Genomic DNA, 21,023 nt, shown 5'->3' on the forward strand with positions numbered 1-21,023 from the left:
CTCTGTGCTGCTGGGACCTCTCCTATAGGATTAGCACCCTCCTCTCCTGACATCCTCTGTGCTGCTGGGACCTCTCCTATAGGATTAGCACCCTCCTCTCCTGACATCCTCTGTGCTGCTGGGACCTCTCCTATAGGATTAGCACCCTCCTCTCCTGACATCCTCTGTGTTGCTGTCACCTCCCCTATAAGATCAGCACCCTCCACTCCTGACATCCTCTGTGTTGCTGTGACCCTGCGACCTCCCCTATAAGATCAGCTCCCTCCTCTCCTGAAACCAGGTGGCGGTATGTTTATTGGGGGCAGTGGAGGTTGGGTGGACAATGCTTACTGGAAGCAGCAAGGGACCAAACATTATGTTTATTGGGGCCAGCAGGGAGGGGAGGCAGGCAGGCAGTGTTTATTGGGGACAGGGTGGGGGGAGGGCAGTAGCGGAGTATAATGTGGGCGGATTGACCGGGGGGGGAGGGCCCAGGTTGGGTGGACAGCCTGGGGCCCAGGGTACATTTAATCCGCCACTGACTGCAGTGTACTGTAATACCATAAGGATTAGTATACACTATTAACATTATTAGTGCAGTGTACTGTAATACCATAAGGATTAGTATATACTACTTACATTATTAGTGCAGTGTACTGTAATACCATAAGGATTAGTATACACTACTTACATTATTAGTGCAGTGTACTGTAATAATACCATAAGGATTAGTATACACTACTTACATTATTAGTGCAGTGTACTGTAATAATACCATAAGGATTAGTATACACTACTTACATTATTAGTGCAGTGTACTGTAATACCATAAGGATTAGTATACACTACTTACATTATTAGTACAGTGTACTGTAATACCATAAGGATTAGTATACACTACTTACATTATTACTGCAGTGTACTGTAATAATACCATAAGGATTAGTATACACTACTTACATTATTACTGCAGTGTACTGTAATAATACCATAAGGATTAGTATACACTACTTACAATATTAGTGCAGTGTACTGTAATAATACCATAAGGATTAGTATACACTACTTACAATATTAGTGCAGTGTACTGTAATAATACCATAAGGATTAGTATACACTACTTACATTATTAGTGCAGTGTACTGTAATACCATAAGGATTAGTATACACTACTTACATTATTACTGCAGTGTACTGTAATACCATAAGGATTAGTATACACTACTTACATTATTAGTGCAGTGTACTGTAATACCATAAGGATTAGTATACACTACTTACATTATTACTGCAGTGTACTGTAATACCATAAGGATTAGTATACACTATTTACATTATTACTGCAGTGTACTGTAATACCATAAGGATTAGTATACACTACTTACATTATTAGTGCAGTGTACTGTAATACCATAAGGATTAGTATACACTATTTACATTATTAGTTGTTATTATTAGTTATTATTTGGTGTTTACAATGACACAATGAATTTTTGCACGTTTGCACTATAGCACTTTCTGTGTTTTTTTTTTTACACTGTGTAATAGATCTTTGCTTGTACTGGTTGGAGCCATTCTGGTTATGTATTTCATATTTCATTTTTTGATCATGTGGAGTATTAACTATTTATTTTGATTCCCTGGTAAGTAGGAAAGCATATTGTCCTCCTACTTAGTTTCCTATATCCCTTTGTGTTTTTTTTATTGATTTTACTGTTGTTTGTGTGGTGTCTTGTGTTGGTCCTAATAAACATTGCATTTTGTTTGTATATAGTGGTGTGCGCTTTACTATAGTGTCCAGCTTTTTTCTTTCTTTTTGTTCAAGGTTTGTTTTTGGACACTCAGCTGCACCCCTTGTTTGTGTGTTTTTTGAATTCTAGGTGAGCTCCCCCACATCTTAGATTTGAACTAAACAAAAACAACATTACTATTCCTGCATGGTGAACAACGCCATAAAAAGAGTATATTTGTGCAATATATTCACTATTGGTATATATGTGCCGTATATTGCTGCTAGTATATATCTATGTATGTGTATATAATTTATGCAGTTGGCTATCTAGATTTCTTAACTACTAATTGTTAATTCGGGGGGGGGGGGGGGGGCGCCATTTCATTTCTCGCAGAAAACCTAGAATCGGCCCTGGGTCCCTGAAATATAAAATGAAGCCGCCCTCACCTGGTGATTAAAGGAGCAGCTCATCTTGGCCCAGGTAAAGAGCAATACAGGACATGTAGTATCACACAATACTCACTACTAACAGCTAACCAGTGCATGTATTTCAGTAATATTGGGGATTTACCAGTAAAATGGACAGTTTCATTGGTTGATCATCTAGTTATTTACATGTGGGACAGATCCTGACTGTCTGTAGCATTGTATGTTGTATGTTGAGTCTGGTCTCAAAGTTACGATGGTCCAGAAAGGACCATTGTATGTTGAAAATATTGTATCTTGAGGCCATTGTAAGTTGAGGGATCACTGTATATGGAGAGGCACAAAGGGGGGGCATTATTACTATATGGAGTGGCAAAGTAGGGGGTATTATTATTATATGGGGAGGCATAGCAAAGGGCATTATTATTATTTGGCGGCACAGCAGGGATGCTACCCACAGGGGACCTCACTGCTGGGAAAGTTGCCTACATGGAGGGCCTGGCTACTTGAAGAGAATGTCTACAGGGGGAACATTTCTAATGAGAACCTCTCTATTGTTTTGTTAGGGTTTTACTTACACACTTTACTTTTCACACCGGTATGTGCAAGTGTATAATGAATTTCAATGGGCATGGTATGTATCCTAATTAATTTTACATACCGCTGCAGAGGCATGGCCGTCGGCTCATCTGAGTGCTCAATATACAGATGAGCTGAGATGAGTCTGATGGCCATAGGAAATCACTGGAGCAGGCCAGTCTTCCAGCATACTGGAATATGCATCAGTAGGTGTGAACGAAGGAGGCAGCACTGGGGGGCTGAGGAATGCCCCCCAGTGCTCCAAATGAGAGCTGGATAGAGGAGATAGGGGGCTATCAGGAATCAGCAGACTATCCTGCACAAGCCTGCTGATTGTTTTCCTTTAAAGGTCTAATAAGGTTCAAGAAGGAAGGTATTAAAAAAAATGAACACAGAATCCAGGGGACACAATCCGAGGTTAGTTACAGAAAAAATTCTGAAGCAATATAAGAAAATATTACTTTACTGAAAGAGTAGTAGATACTTGGAACAAACTTCCAGCAGATGTGGTTGCTAAATCTACAGTAACTGAATTTAAACACGTCTGGTATAAACATATATCTATCCTAGGAAGATCGTAAAGGAAATATTATTGCGGACTAGATGGGCCAGGTGGTCTTTTTCTGCCGACAATCTTCCATGTTTCTATGTGATAGTATCTGTGTACATACTAGGCTAATATAACCATAAATTATTTGCATCAACCTTCTTGCATGCATAAAACATAGAATGTGCTTTGTTTTATATTTTATACAATGATCAAAGCAAGAATTATACCACGGTTAGAAATTCATTAAAAATGGATGGAATATACTGTACGGTAAATCTGCATTCACGAATAACCAGCGAGATTATCCGAATAATAAAGAGGAACCACACCAAAGGCCAAAAAATACCAAAAAACAGTTTCATACCAAACTTCTAATGACCTTGTTAATTTACCCAGTAGGCATTTTGTCCTATGCCTGCAGTACCAGTCCGCACCCGGGTGGAGGAGGAATAAAACTTTTCTGGAATGTTCACATTATTATGTATTATATCCAGTGACTAAGCATTTCCAAATGAATAAGGGACTGAATCATGCAAACCTTGTCAATAAGAGACAGGAATATTAATGTGGGAGGGGGAGACTCAAGCTCTATTATAAAGTGCTTGCCGGGGGCAGGAATAATACATGTTATCTTACTGTTATACAACCTCCAATATATGGGAGCTGTAATAGAGCCCCCATATAAATACACAGGAGAGTGTGCCTCTCATATAACATGGAAGCATACAGAGTTTTCTTCTGTCTATGATCTATGGTCATGCAGCTATTCTCTTCTAGAAATATTACTTCTACCGGAGAATATTTCCCTTACAGACAGCAGGGTCCTTTAAAAGGTAAGTAAAACTTTTAATTATGACACAAACCTGGTCATTAAGACTTTGGACCAATAATTATATTCACATTCTAGCTGCCAACACTCTATGTAAATATGGGTGGCCCACTTTAATGGAAGATCATTATGTATTGGGCTCATATTAAAGACTTAAAAACTTTTTTCTTTCAGATCAACTGGTTTCAGAAAGTTACATAGATTTGTAATTTACTTCTACCTAAAAATCACCAGTCTTCCCATATTTATAAGCTGCTGTATGTCCTGTAGGAAATGGTGTTTTCTGTTCAGTGTGACATAGTGCTCTCTGCTGACATCTCTGTCCAAGACAGGAACTGTCCAGAGCAGGAGAGTCTATCGGGATCTGCTGCTGCTCTGAACAGTTCCTGTCTTGGACAGAGATGTCAGCAGAGAGCACTGTGTCAGACTGTAAAGAAAATATCATGTCCTGCAGGACATACAGCAGCTAATAAGTATGAAAAGACTTGAGATTTTTTAAATTACAAATCTCTATAACTTTCTGAAACCAGTTAATTTGAAATAAAAATATTTTTTTGCCGAAGTACCCCTTTAACACTCTGTCAGTCATCTTCCTAAAGTGACAGTAATAATGTCATAGAATCCTGTGATATTGAGATGATGTTACATGCCTCTATTTATAACTTCGGAGAAAAATGTATCCTCCCAGTATCCCTCTATGTGCAGATCATTGCTAACAGTAATGTAATATCCAGCACACATTAGATCTCTACAGTCTGTGACCTACATACGAAGGCATACTAGCACACAAATTCTTATCCCTACTTCCCCCAGACAAAAATAGTAAAATGTAAACATAAAAATAAATAAATACTTAATATAAACACACACACACAAAGTCTGAAATACTCTTTTTTTTCTGATCCTTCCCCAACCAAACGATACTGACATTTTATGAGGAAGTCATAGCTACATAAAATAACGCACCAATATCATAGAATAGAATTTCATATCAAATATACTCAGATTATCTGATCTGAAACCACTACGGGATCATGGAGAGGAAAGTCATCCGACTCTGTACCCACAATCTGACCCCCCAAACCACTTGTACCTTCAGATAGCTGCTTTTAATCCAAGATCTGTCCTGGGGTTCGTTTGGCAGGTGATGCAGTTATTGTCCTAAAAAACTATACAAATAAGTGTGGTGGGCACTGCAACTCTCATATCAATATCAATAACAAGGGGGTGCAAAACAATAGCTAGCCAAAAACATAACATGAAACAGAAAAAGAGAAAAAAAGCGGCTAGACTAAGTAGGAGTAATGTACACTCAATGTATCAAATAATGAAAAATAGTTTATTCACAACCAACAAACAACAGCAAAATTATTAAAACCACTTAAAAAGGCCTGGTAGACCATGATGTGAGTATACAAGTGCCCTTACAATATACAGGGCAACAAGTAATGTGCCAGACGAGGGAAACCCCTCACAATAAATATCCTGCCAATATTGCACTATACATTTAGAAAAACATTATGGGAACAAAGAATACCAAAATATATACAGCATGTAATAAAAAAAAAAATCAAATAATACCACAGTGACCTAAACCATAATATAGACAATAATCGCAATGGCAGGACTACCCTGGCACATAGCACCTACACCCCACGCGTTCCGTTATGCCACCATAACTTCATCAGGAGTCATTTTGCTCAAAAATGTAAACTTTTCAGTGTTTGTGAATAAATTTACTCCCACTGGCCACCAAAACAAATGTGCTACAAAAAGAGCTCATACGGTCAGACTCTTCTATAATGCATTGGGGTTCATTGCATCATTATAGCTTTTTAACGGCTTTAAAGGGGTTATCCAGCGCTACAAAAACACGGCCACTTTCCCCCCACTGTTGTCTCCAGTTTGGGTGGGGTTTTGAAACTCAGTTCCATTGAAGTAAATGGAGCTTAATTGCAAACCGCACCTGAACTGGAGACAACAGTAGGGGGAAAACCTGGATAACCCCTTTAAAGCAAGTTATAAAATGAAAACCTATCAACACCAAGGCCCAGATTTATCAAAGGGTGTAAAATATTCCATGGTGTAAACTGTTCACAGCAATCAATCACAGCGCAGCTGAAAGCTGTGATTGGTTGCTATGGCCAGTTTACACCATGGAATATTTTACACTTTTGCTGAATCTCCCCCCCAGATGTTCATTCCCAAGAGGTTCATTGGACCTTCAACACTAATCCAATAAAATAAAAAATATGTCTGTCAAATGGCCCAAAAAAAATAAAAAAAATAAGACGTGTGTTGGTGGTGGTGGTTGCCTTTGGCTGTTATTACTCTTGTATAAGATGGACTAAGGACTAACTACACTTATGTGATCTACTGCTTCTTAGTGCTCATATAACATAATTTATAAACACCAAGGTATAGCTTAAAGCTATAGGGTCATAAATCTAAACCATTTATAATGCTGGTTGCTTTGGACTCCATAAGACATAGGGCCTGGGTATGACTTCTGCACACCCTGTGACTATGCTCTTAATATCCAAAGAAACCTGCCTAGTTTAAGCCATAATAACAATCTCTAATCTCTGAATGGTCCAACATGGAAGATTCTTGACTTACTGAAAAACAATAAAAATCTAAAAAATACCCAGTTCAATGCAACTGTGGTAACAACAAAAAAGACATCTATGGCTACATTTATTAGTTATTGGAGAGCTTGTTTGTCCTATGTTTCCCAACCAGGGTTCCTTGGAATATCGGATTCCTTGAAATCACAACACCGAGAGCTATAACATTAGTATTAGTGATGAGCGAACAACGTGAATATAAAAAAATTATTGTGATCGGTTCGTGTTTGATGAACATTCACAAACAAACAATGAATGTACAGTAGAGGCATACGCGTCGGTCTATGCACATGCGTAGAGATTATCAGGTGCAAAGTGTAAAATACGTAATAGTGGAGCAATTACCAGGTGCATAGCATTAGCGTATCTTTTATTTAACCGTGCATATATACTGGCAATCACTGGCGCACAGCAGAGCGAAAGACAGAAAGATTATTAAAAAAAAAAAAAAAAAAATATATATATATATATATATATAATAAAAATTTGCCCTAAAAAGGACTGTTGGGTTCTTACGTTTTTTTTTCACAGCAGATGCCTGATCACTACAGGGTTAAGAAATAAATTCTTATAGAGCTAGTACGCTGGATTCTGTCGCCCTCCCTACACTGACAATTTCACAACGTTCTAAGCCCTACTTAGTTAGCTCTCCCTCCCTACACTGACTAAGTACCACTGTGAATATTGCTGCCTAACTAAATTCAGATGCTGTCCCTGCTCGTTTCACTCTTCCTACTGAACGGCACAAGAATTAGGAAAGACCGTGAGAAAATTTGCCTTAGCGTCACATTTTTATAGTATGTACAGAACATACATACTGACACTAATCGTACAGCCAATCACAGTAATGCCAGTAGTGAACATGGCTACTACATTACCTGATGTGCTCTTCCTTCCCCAAACATTCATTGACTCTTTCAAATTGGTGGGAGGAAACTTACGCAGTTGCGTACATTCGCACGTTCGAATATGTCCGAAAGGGATCATTATTAGAGATGAGTGGACTTTTCGGATTTCTGGTTCGTAAGAACCAGAACGATCAGCGTCGGATTCCCGCTGTCTGCTCGCTCCGTGCAGCGGGTGGATACCTCCTAAAACGGCTGGAATACTGGGATACAGCCAATGCCATTGGCTGTATCCCAGTTTTCCAGGCGTTCTTTAGGAGATATCCACCCGCTGCACGGAGCAAGCAGACAGCGGGAATCCGATGCAAATCATTCTGGTTCTCACGAACCAGAAATCCGAAAAGTCCGCTCATCTCTAATCATTATAAACATTCTGAATTATTCGAACAAATTGTTTGTGATCGTCTAAAAGGAACAATTAGCTTCATGTTTGTACGAACATGCAAACATTTCTGAACATGTTCACTCATCACTAATCAGAATGACAAACTGTTTCCATCCAGATCCAAGACGCCCAGAGCCAGACAAGTCCACAAATCATGTCACGAAATGATAGAAAACCTTGCCCACCACTACAACAGATTACTTTAAGGTGTGAATGGCTGTAGGATTTCCTAGACAGCAGAAATTTTGTTAGGGGTTTCACCCTGGTATTAAAGTTGCAAATCCCCATTCTACAATCATGTCCAAGTATATGTTAAATGATCCAATCATAGAATAAAAAGGACCAGGGCATTGCGGCAGATCTTTCTCAGATACATAAGTATTAACTATATTCCTATAATTCTATAGGAATACATTGTTAACATTCATTTACTGTATTTACTGATATAGAAAAACAACCATTAAACAAGATTTTTTATTAATTGATGTCTTGGACTGTAGATGTCAAACTGTGGCCCTCCAGCTGTTTCACAACTACAATTCCGAGCATGCCTGGACAGCCAAAGCCAAAGCTTTGGCTGTCCAAGCATGATGGGATTTGTAGTTTTGCAACATCTGGAGGGCTGCAGGTTGACACCCATGTGATAGATAGATGATGAGATAACAGAAACAGGTGAATAGAAGAAAGGCGCAATTGTGTAGCCGGATTTTTAGTTGAATTGGAAAATGACAGCTGGTTAACATGACAAGCACCACTGGATTTTGCACACCTTCCCTGCTGTATCTAGAGTCATTACAGATTCACAGATTGTTTGCAGGGCTTTTCCCTTTACTGAAGACTGACCCAGTACAGATTTACCAATACTATTTGTAGCTATATACAGTGAATCTGTTAAATCAACTCTAGTATTCTGATTGATCTGTAAAGATGTACCCCAGCCTATAGAACAGCTCACAGCCATCAAGGCATAGATGCTACAAGAGTTTCACCATGAAAAAGTGTTTGGTTTGAGGAGGAGCAACTGCAGGGATTTCCCACCCTGCCACAAAAATGGTGGTCCTCTCTTCCCTCTGGTTTAACAAAGTAGTGGTAGAAACTAGCATCCATGTGAATGCCAGGACCCAAGGCTTTCTTAGCAGATTCTTGCACAAAGCATCAAAGTGATACTCGCCTTGTTCCTACAGTATATCCTGATACTCTTCCCTAGGTAAGCAACAGAGAGTAAGGCCACATTCACACGTTCTGTACACAGAAGATGTGCTATAGACCCTATCCATGGACCTCCCGACACAGAGCGCCTGTTCAAGTCTTTGCGGCACTGTATTGATACAGCCATGTGGCCGTGACAGTGATGCAAAAATTTAAACAGTTACAGCTGTCTTTGCATCATAATGATAAATGATGCTGAGAGGTCCATGAATCCTGTCCGCAGCACATCTTCCATGTATGGCCTGTATTCATAGAATGTGTGAATGCCCCCTAAATCTTTTATGCATCCCAAACACACCCTCCATCCACTTTGTTTCAAGGTCTAGTCCTAACATTCAGACACATACCATTGTTGGTGTTTCTGACAGTAGACGGGGGTCTTCCTGTCTACTGTGACTGCCCAATATGTAGCAGATGGTGATACAGCTGACCTTTTTTTTTTTTTATATATATATATATATATATATATATATAATATGCAGCTCTAACATTTTCAGTAGAGATGAGCAAACCAAATGTTGAATATAATTATTGAAATAATGGCCGTTATTTACTGTTATATGGCAGCCATCCACTCAATTTCACCATTGTGTGAACAGATCCTTTCTATGTTTTTAATCCACTCCTGGTTTTGGTTGCAATACTGACTGAAATATACTGACTGAAATATACGTAGTGTGAACGCAGCCTATTACAGCAAAAGCGTGGATGCAGGGGGTTATCCATAATCTCTTGTAGCTGGGCAATAGGCTGCAAGACACTCCCTGGTGACGTCACACTTTCTTCTTCACTATATATATTGTAGCAAGTCAGCTCCTGTACAGTGAACTGGACACACACACATACACAAAATAGGTAGAGGTAGGGAAAAGCAGGCTTAGAGAGGGTTATAGATGGTTGAATAGGCATCAGAGACAGATGGAGGAATAGTGTGAGGGTAGTAGTGTAAGCTGTGTAGCTGTGAAATGGCTCCTGTCCTTTCAATTTGTGTATAGTACACTATGTCCACAGCTCTCCTGTGTGAATTTACCCTAGTGAGGTGTCAGGTTACGTCAGGTGGCATGTTCTAAAATCATGTCTGGCAGCAGAATAACTGTCATTCACAATGACACCAGACACGGTTTTACAATAGGCCATCTGACATAACCTGACAAGTGACTGATGTAACTTCACCAAGGAGAGCTGTGGATATTGGTGGGCCACTGACACGTAATGAGTCATTGTACACCCGTGATCCACCACCGTCCACAGCTCTCCTGGGTGAAGTTAAATATGTCATTCACCTCTTAGGTAATAACAGGAAAACCCTTGGTGTTGGTAAGGTGCAGCAGAAATCAGCCAATAGGGAGACAACAGTGACTTTACTCAAATGTCAGGTGCAATGGGTAAAGCTCTTTAACCTGTAGTGTACCTTTAAATAGCTGCCGACCATGGATGGTCCAATAAGCGCAAATTCCTCAATTACAAAGCATATACCTCATTTGCAGGATAATAGCAGCATAGGTAAATAATTACAAATAAAATGCAATAGGTTTAATATGACAGTAAATTAAAACATATGTTATAAAAAATGAGGTCTTCTGCCCAATGGGAAACACTCAAAAGCCCTTGATTCATTATGGTTTACCTTTTGAGAATTACTTGATACAGTGTTCATATTAAAGTTTTTCTATAAATACCTGTAAAGAATAGAGCCCGGTGACTGTCATAGTGGTGATGAGATAGCATAAGTCTTCTGCCACTGTAAATCTGTACAGTCTCCTTTGAATAAGAATTCTCTTTTTATAGATAAAGGTCCCCTAGCGCATAGCAAGTAGTGAACAGAGTCTCCACATAAAATAGTCACAGCATTTCGGTGATGACAGAGTAACCAAGGTAGAAGCGGTAACAGGTAAGCCTCCCAAAAATGATGCCACACACAGCATGGCGGTGATGACAGAGTGACCAAGGTAGAAGCTGTAGCAGGTGAGCCTCCCAAAAATGATGCCACACAGTGGCGTAGCCACCGTGGTCGCGGGGGTCGCCGCCGCGACCGGGCCCGCCACAAAGGGGGGCCCGCGGGGCCCTCAGGGCCCCGCAAGGCCCTCCCGATCAATCACTCTTGTGACCGCAAGCATTGTTTTGCTTGCGGTCACAAGAGTCCGACTCTGTCTTCCCCCGGCTGCTGCGCAGCTGCCGGGGATGTCGCGTCTTATCCCCGGCAGCGCACGCATCCCAGAGCTCCCTGCGCGCCTTGGGCCCTTACTTCCGGTTCCGGCGCGCAGGGAGCTCTGGGATGCGCGCGCTGCCGGGGATAAGACGCGACACCCCCGGCAGCTGCGCAGCAGCCGGGGACAGACCGAAGGAGTGAGGATCAACGTGGGAGCGCGTTGTCAGGTGAGTTAAGTTTTGTTTTGTTTTTTATCAGCCTGCAGGGTGGGGGGAAAGGGGACCATCTATAATGGAGGAGGGGGGGGTGAAGGGGACCATCTATAAGGGAGGAGGGGGGGGGGGTGAAGGGGGACCATCTATAAGGGAGGAGGGGGGGGTGAAGGGGACCATCTATAAGGGAGGAGGGGGGGGTGAAGGGGACCATCTATAAGGGAGGAGGGGGGGTGAAGGGGACCATCTATAAGGGAGGAGGGGGGGTGGTGAAGGGGAACCATCTATAAGGGAGGAGGGGGGGGTGAAGGGGACCATCTATAAGGGAGGAGGGGGGGTGAAGGGGACCATCTATAAGGGAGGGGGGGGAAGGGGACCATCTATAAGGGAGGGGGGAGAGGGGGCCATCTATAAGGGAGGGTGGGGGGAGAGGGGGCCATTTATCAAGGAGGGGGGAGAGGGGGCCATCCATAAGGGAGGGTGAGGAGAGAGGGGGCCATCTATAAGGGAGGACGGGGGGGGGGGGGGTGAAGGGGACCATCTATAAGGGAGGGGGGGTGAAGGGGACCATCTATAAGGGAGGGGGGGGAAGGGGACCATCTATAAGGGAGGGGGGAGAGGGGGCCATCTATAAGGGAGGGTGGGGGGGAGAGGGGGCCATTTATCAAGGAGGGGGGAGAGGGGGCCATCCTTAAGGGAGGGTGAGGAGAGAGGGGGCCATCCATAAGGGACGGTGAGGAGAGAGGGGGCTATCTATAAGGGAGGGGGTAGAGGGGGCCATCTATATGGAGGGGGGAGAGGAGGCCATCTATAAGGGAGGGTGGGGGGAGAGGGGGCCATCTATAAGGAGGGCAACATGGGGGGAGAGGGGCCATCTATTTGGGGGGGGGCAACATAGGGGGAGAGGGAATACACAGAGGGGGGCATATATTATTAGGGGGTCACACTAAATGAGGGTGTAAAGGGGACAGTACAGATGTGCAGATGTGTAGAGAGATGGAGATGGTGTCAGAGTGAGGAGACTAATATGTCTGTCTGGCAGATTCTGTGGATTCGTGGCTCGGAGAAGTTCTCATAACGGCCCAGGGCAGATGGAGAAGAAGATGAAAAGGGAAGAACTCCGATCAGAAAAGACGTCTCCTGTGAGTCACCTGATATAACTGCACTGTAATGTATATGGTGTATAGAGCCTGCGTAGAGCTGGGGCCACCTCTATATGACTGGATGAGGTGATTTAGTGTACTGGATTTGGTCAGTAACAATATGGTGGTGATGGTAGTGGTTGTGGTGTGGCAGTAATGTTTCCTTCCTATATACTGGTATTACTGGTAATATTGGTCTCAGTATACAGGATTTGGTCAGTAACAGTATGGGGGTAATATGTACGGTGATAATACTCTTCTTCCAATATGCTGGTGTTATTGGTAATATCTGTCTTGGTGTGTGTGTGTATATATATATATATATATATATATATATATATATATACACACACACCAATAGCATCACCTGGTCGTGAAAGGAGGGGGGGGGGCCCAAGTTGGCCTCTCGCACCAGGGCCCAGGAGACATTAGCTACACCCCTGATGCCACACACAGCATGGCGGTGATGACAGAGTGATCAAGGTAGAAGCGGTAGCAGGTAAGCCTCCTAAAAATTATGCCAGACACAGCATGGCGGAAGAAGAATTGGCTGTTGGCTGAGAATTGAAGGAGCCGGAGGAAGAGGAGGAGGAGAGGAGATACCAAGAATCTTCATGTTGAGCTGCTTTCCCAAGGTGGACAGTTGAATTCAGGTGAAATCCAGGCTTTGTTCATTTTTGTAAACGTCAGCCTGTCAGCACTGTCAGTTGACAGGCGGGTGCTCTTATCAATGATGAATGATGGCACAAGCTGCACTGAAGACCCACTCTGACAACACGCTAGCGGCAGGGCAGCCCAGCACCTCCAAGGCGTAAAGCGCCAGTTCGGGCCACGTATCCAGCTTTGCAACCCAATAGTTGTATGTAGCAGAGTGATCGGGAAGGACGTTGTTATGGTCAGCAAGGCTTCCCCCCTACTCTGTCTAGACTTGGGACGGTTGACATAGTCTTGCTGGGGTGCCATGAAACTGTCAAAGGCCTTGGAGAGTGTTCCCCTGCCCCTTGACAAGCTGCCTGCTCCACCCCTCCTCTCCCCCGCTTTTTGGCCCACAGAAGTACATCCTCTGGCGCTAGTGGTGTCAGTAAACTTTCAGCTTCTGCACCAGGGCCTGTTGATATTGATTCACTCTCATACTGCGTTCCTCGGCAGGAATGAGAGTAAAAAAGTTGTGTTTGTACTGAGGGTCCAGGAGGGTAAACACCCAGTAATCGGTGTTGTCAAATAATTTTTTAACCCGAGGATCACAGGAAATACAGCCTAACATAAAGTCAGCCATGTGCGCCAGGGTCCCAACACGCAAGAATTCCCTCTCTTCAATAGGTTGACTCTCAATTTCTTCCTCCTCCACCAATTCCTCCTCTTCAGGGCATACACACTCAACAGCTAAGGATTGAGCATGGGTACCCTCTTCAGTCGCGGCAGCAGTCTGCTCCTCATCCCCCTCCTCTATTTTGTGCTGAGAAACTGACGTCAGGGTGGTCTGGCTATCTAGCGGGGGATGTTCTTCACCCGCCTCCTCTAAGATGAAGGTAAAGTCTCAGACTTCAGGCTGAGCAGGGAGGTTTGAAGCAGACACAGCAGCAGGATGGTGAGGCTGGTGACGGCGGCATCGTCGCTGACCATCTGTGTTGACTCCTTTAAAAGGGCCCAGTACCTGACAAATAGCAGACATCCACGTCCACTGCTCATTGTAGATTTGAGGTAGCTGACTGACCTGACTACCGCTTCTTACTGAGGTTGACATCTGACATTCCACAATGGCTCTGCCTTGCTGGTAAACCCTGGCTACCAACTGGAAGGTGGAATTCCACCGCATGGGCAAGTCGCACAGCAGTCGGTGAGCTGGCAGTTGCAAGCGCCTTTGCACTGCCCTAAGGGTGGCAGTATCCATGGTTGACTTGCGGAAATGCGCACAGATGCGCCGCACCTTGGTGAGCAAGTCAGCCAAATTGGGGTAGGTCTTAAGGAACGGCTGCACCACTAAGTTGAACACGTGGGCCAGACATGGTACATGTGTGAGGCTGCCTAGTTGCAGAGCCGCCACCAGGTTCCACCTGTTGTCACAGACAACCATGCCTGGTTTGAGGCTCTGTGGTGTGAGCCAAAGATCTGTCTGCGCCGTGATGCCCTGCAACAGCTCCAGGGCTGTGTGCCTCTTGTCGCCTAAGTGCAGCAGTTTCAACACCACCTGTTGGCGCTTACCCACCGCAGTGCTGATGCAGCTAGCGCTACAAAATGGAGATGACGTGTTCATGGAGGGTAATGGGCAGGAGGAGGAAAAAGAGAAGGAGAAAGAGGTATACAAATCATGAGAGGCCACGACCAAGGTAGGCCCTGCAATCCTTTGTGTGGGCAGCACATGAGCGGACTCTGTCCCAGCCTCCAACAAGTTGACCCAATGTGCCCTCAGGGAGATATAGTGTCCCTGGCTGCCAGCACATGTCCACGTGTCCATGGTTAGGTGGACCTAGTCACTGACCGCATTGGTCAAGGCACGGATGATGTTATCTGACACGTGCTGGTGTAGGACTGGGATAGCACACCGTGAAAAGGCGGCTGGGGACAGAGTACCGAGGGACAGCCACCTCCATGAGGTTCCTTAAAGCTTCTGTCTCTATCAGCCGATAGGGCAGCATCTCCAGGCTCAGCAGTTTGCCTATGTGCACATTTAAGGCTTGTGCATGCGGGTGAGTGGCAGTGTATTTGCGCTTCCGTTCAAAGGTCTGTTGTAGGGACAGTTGACTTGCTGGAGGGTGTGGAGATTAGTGAAGGTGAAGGTGTGGGTGTAGGGGGGGTGGCGCTCGTGCCTGGGGCCTGGGCGGGGGGACTGACAGAGCCAGCACGTGACACAGGGGAAGGAGCAGGGGTGGGAACGGCTTTGGTTCCACTGAGTGGGGTGTTTAGCACTCATATTCCTGCGCATGCTGGTAGTGGTTAGGCTGGTAGTGGTTGCTCCCCTGCTGATCCTGGCATGGCACATGTTGCACACTACTGTCCGTCGGTAATCCGCAGTTTCTTTAAAAAACCTCCAGACTTGCGAACATCTAGGCCTGGCCACGGGAGTTTGACTACGTAAAACAGTTGCTGATCTACTTGCTCTGGCCCTGCTTCTCCCTCTGCCCACCCTTCTTCCTCTTCCAACCAATCCTGTGACTGAACTTGCCTCCCCCTCAGAAGCACTGCCTTCACTAGGCTTATCCACCCAGCTCGGGTCAGTCACCTTGTCCTTATCCACCAGCTCTTCCTCCAATTCCTCACTCTGCTCACCACTATGAGTTACATCCATGACAACAACCTCACTGTCTGACAGCCGGGTCTCATCGTCATCATCAGACACCTCTTCAAACCCTGCGTGAAAGTTCCCACTCTCATCACCCACTGACTGCGTTTGTTGGGCATCGGGACAGATCGACTGCTCCAGTTCCTCAGATTCAGGGAAGGGTCCAAAAAATAGTTCCAGGGAGCATGGTGGTGGAGCTGAATCCCTGAATCCCTGAATCCCTGAATCCCAGGCTGTGGGGAAGGAGGCTGAGCTGCTGGAGCAAGGGTTCCACTCCCTTGGGTATCGTGGGTGGACTGCGTGGAAGCCTGGGTGGTGGATAAGTTACTGGACACATTATCCGCTATCCACGTGATCACCTGTTCACACTGCTGTGGTTTTTATATCGGTCTACCATGAGACCCCGTAAGTTGCGCGAAGAAGCTAGGGAGTGAATATCTGCCGAGTGCCACTGCTCCCTCATCAACGGGTGCTGCTGTGTAACCCTGCCCTGAAATACGGCCTCTGCCCACTGTATCGCTTGGAACCCCTCGTCCTCGACCCTTACCCCTGGGGTTCACCAACTTATGGACACTGCACAGTCAAGACTGAGATAGCTGCCCTAAAGATCACAGCAAGCCAAGAAAATATATTGCTGAAACTACTATTGGAGGTAGTCGTATAGAGTCTGGGTCTGCAAGTGCAGCTATATACTGTCTGCCACCCTCTCACACAGGGCAATCACTAGTGAGCTTAGATATGCCTTGAGAAAGAAATACAGAAATCAGAAAATATACTAGTGGTCCCACTATTTTTTGGAGGCTGTGGTATACAATCTGTTGGTGGCTAAAGCTATACACTGTGTAACACCCCCTTGCACAGGGCAATCAGTAGTGAGCTTAGATATGCCTTGAGTAAGAAATACAGAAATCAGAAAATATACTAGTGGTATATACTAACGCTCTCCCTGACCAGCAGCAGCTCTGTCCCTGATCTCTTCCAGCATGCATGTGAGGCGAGCCTTGGCGTCCGAGATTTTTATATGGCAGAGTCATCTGATCTGGCCAACCAATCGCTGCTATAAACATGTATGGGTCCTACGTGATCGCAGGGTGTACCAAAGAGTCTCCTGCAAGTTGAGTGGCTGAGAAATTGCACCCAAACTTACAGGAAACGGATGATGAGATTTTTTCGAGTATCACAAGATGCTCGTCTGAGTAACGAGTACCCTAATGTTCGAATGAGTACCAAGCTCGGACGTGCTCATGATAGATAGATAGATAGATAGATAGATAGATAGATAGATAGATAGATAGATAGATAGATAGGAGATAGATAGATAGATAGATAGATAGTATATAACATAAAATATTAAAATCTAATCAAATGTGAAGTGACTTTCTAATTATGTTGTGCAATATTGTAACAATTTACAATAAACCAGAATAGTCAAGAGCTTTAGTCACAGTTCTTCAGGCTTCTGAGCTCACATCTCTCACCATAATCTGTTTGTCCAGTGTTTGTGCGGAGTTGCTTCAGGTGATTTGCATTCTGCAATGTGTAGTTTTTACACAAGTCATAGAGTAATGTGATGTGGAAAAAGCAATGAGGGTTGTGTTTGTCAACAAACTGTCAACGAGTTCCTGTTGCAGATTGCAGAATTGTGAATGCAGCTCTGACATATCATATGTGCTTTAAATCTGAGTTTATCAGCTCTGGAGGTGGACAGTCAAAGAGGTAGTGAAGACAGTGGTGAGCCGCAGTAGCATAACCCCAGTAGGGCTGTCATATGTCCATATTGGCCTAATGTTCAGGATGGATCTCATAGTCAGGGTAACATTATCTGCTCCACCTGAGAAATGCAATCCTGTACAGGCTCCTTATAATGCCACACATATAAAACAGTCCAGTGATGTATGGATATAACTGAGAAAAGGCCACCGCTAGAATTCTCCATTACTATTGGCAGAGAGCAGAACTAGTGCAGAGAGAGGTTGTCTCAGTGGAGGAACCAACTTGTCAGTACATGAGCCATCGAGCAAAATCCCCTGTAAAGAGCTTAGCAATTGTGGGGACTCACCACACAAAAAGGAGTACCCCTATATTCCCTTATAGGGGTACTCCAGCGAAAATCTTTTTCTTTCAAATCAACTGGTTTCACTAAGTTATATAGATTTGTAATTTAAACACACAAAAACACAGAAAAATGCAACAGCTCACCACAATGGCAGGATACAGACCCACTACAGACATGAAAATGGTTAAAAGCAGCCCCCTACAAAAATAATGGGGCTCTTGGTTACCATTTGCAAACAGTGTAAACCACCTCACCACAATAAGGTGGCCTCATATTGGGGCGGACCTTACACTGTACTATGGCCTCTCTATGGCATGTAATACGCCTATGCTCTGGGCATGCAAGATCCATCTTATACCGGCTAAAGTAATAACACCACCTGGGTGGGATGGGTGAAGTGCACAACCAAGTAAAGGCAGCCACTCCCCCCATCTGAAACACAGAAAAAAAGACAAATTTGGTCAGCTCTCCTAGAACACCATTCACACTACTGCAGAAGCACGTTGCTATGGCTGAAATTGCAAACGTGCAACGTGCTCCTGCCTAGTGTGAATGGTGTTCTAGGTGAGCTGACCAAATTTGTGCCACCAGAGTTGCTGCCTCTACTTGGTCATACACTCCACCCAACCCACCCACCCAGGTGGTGTATTCACTTTTGCCGGTATAAGCTAGATCTTGCATGCCCAGAGCAATGGCTTATTACATCTGTCAATGTCAGGAACTGTCCAGAGGAGTAGCAAATTCCCATAGAAAACCTCTTCTGCTCTGGACAGTTCCAGTCTCGGACAGATGTGGCAGCAGAGAGCACTGTGTCAGACTGAAACGAAAACACCACTTCCTGCTGTACACCAGCTGATAAGTACTTGAAGACTTGAGATTTTTTAATAGAAGTAAATTACAAATCTACATAACTTTCTAAAACCAGTTGATTTAAAAGAAAAAGATTTTCAACGGAGTATCCCTTTAAAAGGATTGTCTAGAACAGTGCTTCTCAAACTGTGAGGCGGGCCTCACCAGAAAGGCGCCCCCTAGTTGTTGGCGAGGCCCAGCTGAAGAGCCAGTTTTCACAAAGTAACTATGATCTGTTTAGTTCTTTTGCTGTTTGCAAAAATCTCCATTTTAACAACATTATTAATTTATTTTGTACTTGCTTTATTAGTATATAGAGCTTGGGAGATGGGTGAAAGTAGCCCTAGAATTATTTACAGCTTTTAAATGGACTTTTACCACAGATAGTGAGACCCAGGCACCCTCTTGGTCAGTCTGGTGAGGCCCAGGCATTGCCTTGGTCTGTTGGGTGAGGCTCCAGTAGAAAAAGTTTGAGAAGCACTGGTCTAGAAGTAGAAAAAGCATAGCTCTTTTTTTTTTTTTTTGCAAAAAACTGTGCACCCCTGCCTTCAGGTTATTTATAATATTACAAGTCAGCTCCAATCACTTTAGTGGAACTGACCATCAAACCCACACCCAAACTGAGGACAGGAGAGGTGTTTTTCTAAGCTTGCATAGCATCCTTAGGCTAGGTCTACACACCTTCAAAAAGACAGCTGTTTATTTGGACGGCCATCATTTAAAGGCAAATAACAGCCAATATTTAATAACAACGATTGTTATTTATGTAATAAGGGCCATCATTTGTTATGAAACAATAGGTATCCAATAAAACCTTTCTCATTTTGACAGTGTGTGAACATAGCCTTGAAGTTTAATTCAGCAGTATTGCCCTTTAAAAATGCACATTCATCTCACTATGTAGAAGGTCCAAGTGTTTTGACATGAAACATGAGCCGACTTCTCTGGTAAGTAGCATCAGCTAAATTTTTGGATTATCTCTCATGCATCTAAGAAACATATTAAATAGCAATTATCTAAGTTATTATAAGCACCTATTGCATGTTTCCACTAAATTCTCAAGACCTCTTCTCACGGTATTATGTGGGGGAAGGGAGGACTCTGATAAGCTCTAGGCTACTGCTGTCATTCAAGTGACACAAAGTGGTCTTTAGATCATATTCAGGTTGCCTTGAGGTTACAAGCGTTTTCCATGTTAACCCATATATATTTATGATGAACGATAAAGGCCGTGTTCTAAGATACAACTGCATGTTCTGTCTAGTGATCTTACAGGTGAACACTTGATGAAAAAATAAAATGAACATACATAGAAATGATGCCTAATTGCATCCAACCCCATAATTTCCATCTATTTCATGAGCGGACACATCCCAATGTATACACATACATCACCTATGCTGCACAATAGCCACTTATTGCATACATTACAAACTAACCTGTCTCCATATTTGCAACCAGCTACTAGTCCTGCTGCTGTATCGCAATGTCAGCCGTCAGCATGAGTCCTCTCGTAGCCCCGGAGAGAATTGAATGTGGCTATGATATGATCACATTGCTAAGTACAAAGGTAGAGAGAAAAGGACATTTTCTCAGCTTGAAGAAAGTCCAAAATGACTTTTCCCCTTATTTGTTTACATGCAAATACTCTTTTGCTTGTATGTCTCCATGATTTGCATTGTCAGAGTAGACTGTGATCCTAAGCTACCATGTGCAGATGCCTTAACAAGCCATGTATTATCAAACACAGGACATTGTAGTATATCTATGTCATTGTTCTGGATTCATAGACTACTAGTCTATTTTTTTTTAGGTGTTTAAGTCCACGTTTTACTTTTTTATCCAAAATAATTATTTATAATAAACATTTCATAAAAATGTATAAATCCAGTTTTAGGCTATGTTCACACAACGTATATTTTCGGTAAAATCAGGGCCGTTGTACAACGGCCGTGATTATTACGAGAATATACATTTTGTTGTTGTCTATGGGATCCCGGCCGAAACGTATACACATGGTATACGCTCCGGCCAGGATCCCTAGCGGCGCCGCAAACAACTGATAGTTTCAGTCAATAGAAAACCTTGTCAGTGCGCACTGTGGAGCTCCGGCC

The 21,023-nt window shown here is 43.6% G+C and overlaps 1 protein-coding gene across 2 annotated transcripts in view; it reads right to left on the reverse strand.

The window, feature by feature from the left end:
* POU2AF2 (POU class 2 homeobox associating factor 2) overlaps positions 1–20,422 on the reverse strand; it is a 70,146-nt gene extending 49,724 nt beyond the window's left edge. The window contains exon 1 of one of the 2 annotated variants that reach the window (XM_069948530.1): positions 20,349–20,422. In XM_069948530.1, the coding sequence (XP_069804631.1) occupies positions 20,349–20,358 (10 nt within the window). In that variant the 5' untranslated portion in view covers positions 20,359–20,422. The remainder of the gene's footprint in view (positions 1–20,348) is intronic. The other variant, XM_069948531.1, reaches the window with a different exon arrangement.
* Between the last annotated feature and the right edge of the window lie 601 nt (positions 20,423–21,023).

Source organism: Dendropsophus ebraccatus, chromosome 12 (assembly GCF_027789765.1).
Source record: "Dendropsophus ebraccatus isolate aDenEbr1 chromosome 12, aDenEbr1.pat, whole genome shotgun sequence".
Taxonomy (NCBI): Eukaryota; Metazoa; Chordata; class Amphibia; order Anura; family Hylidae; genus Dendropsophus; species Dendropsophus ebraccatus.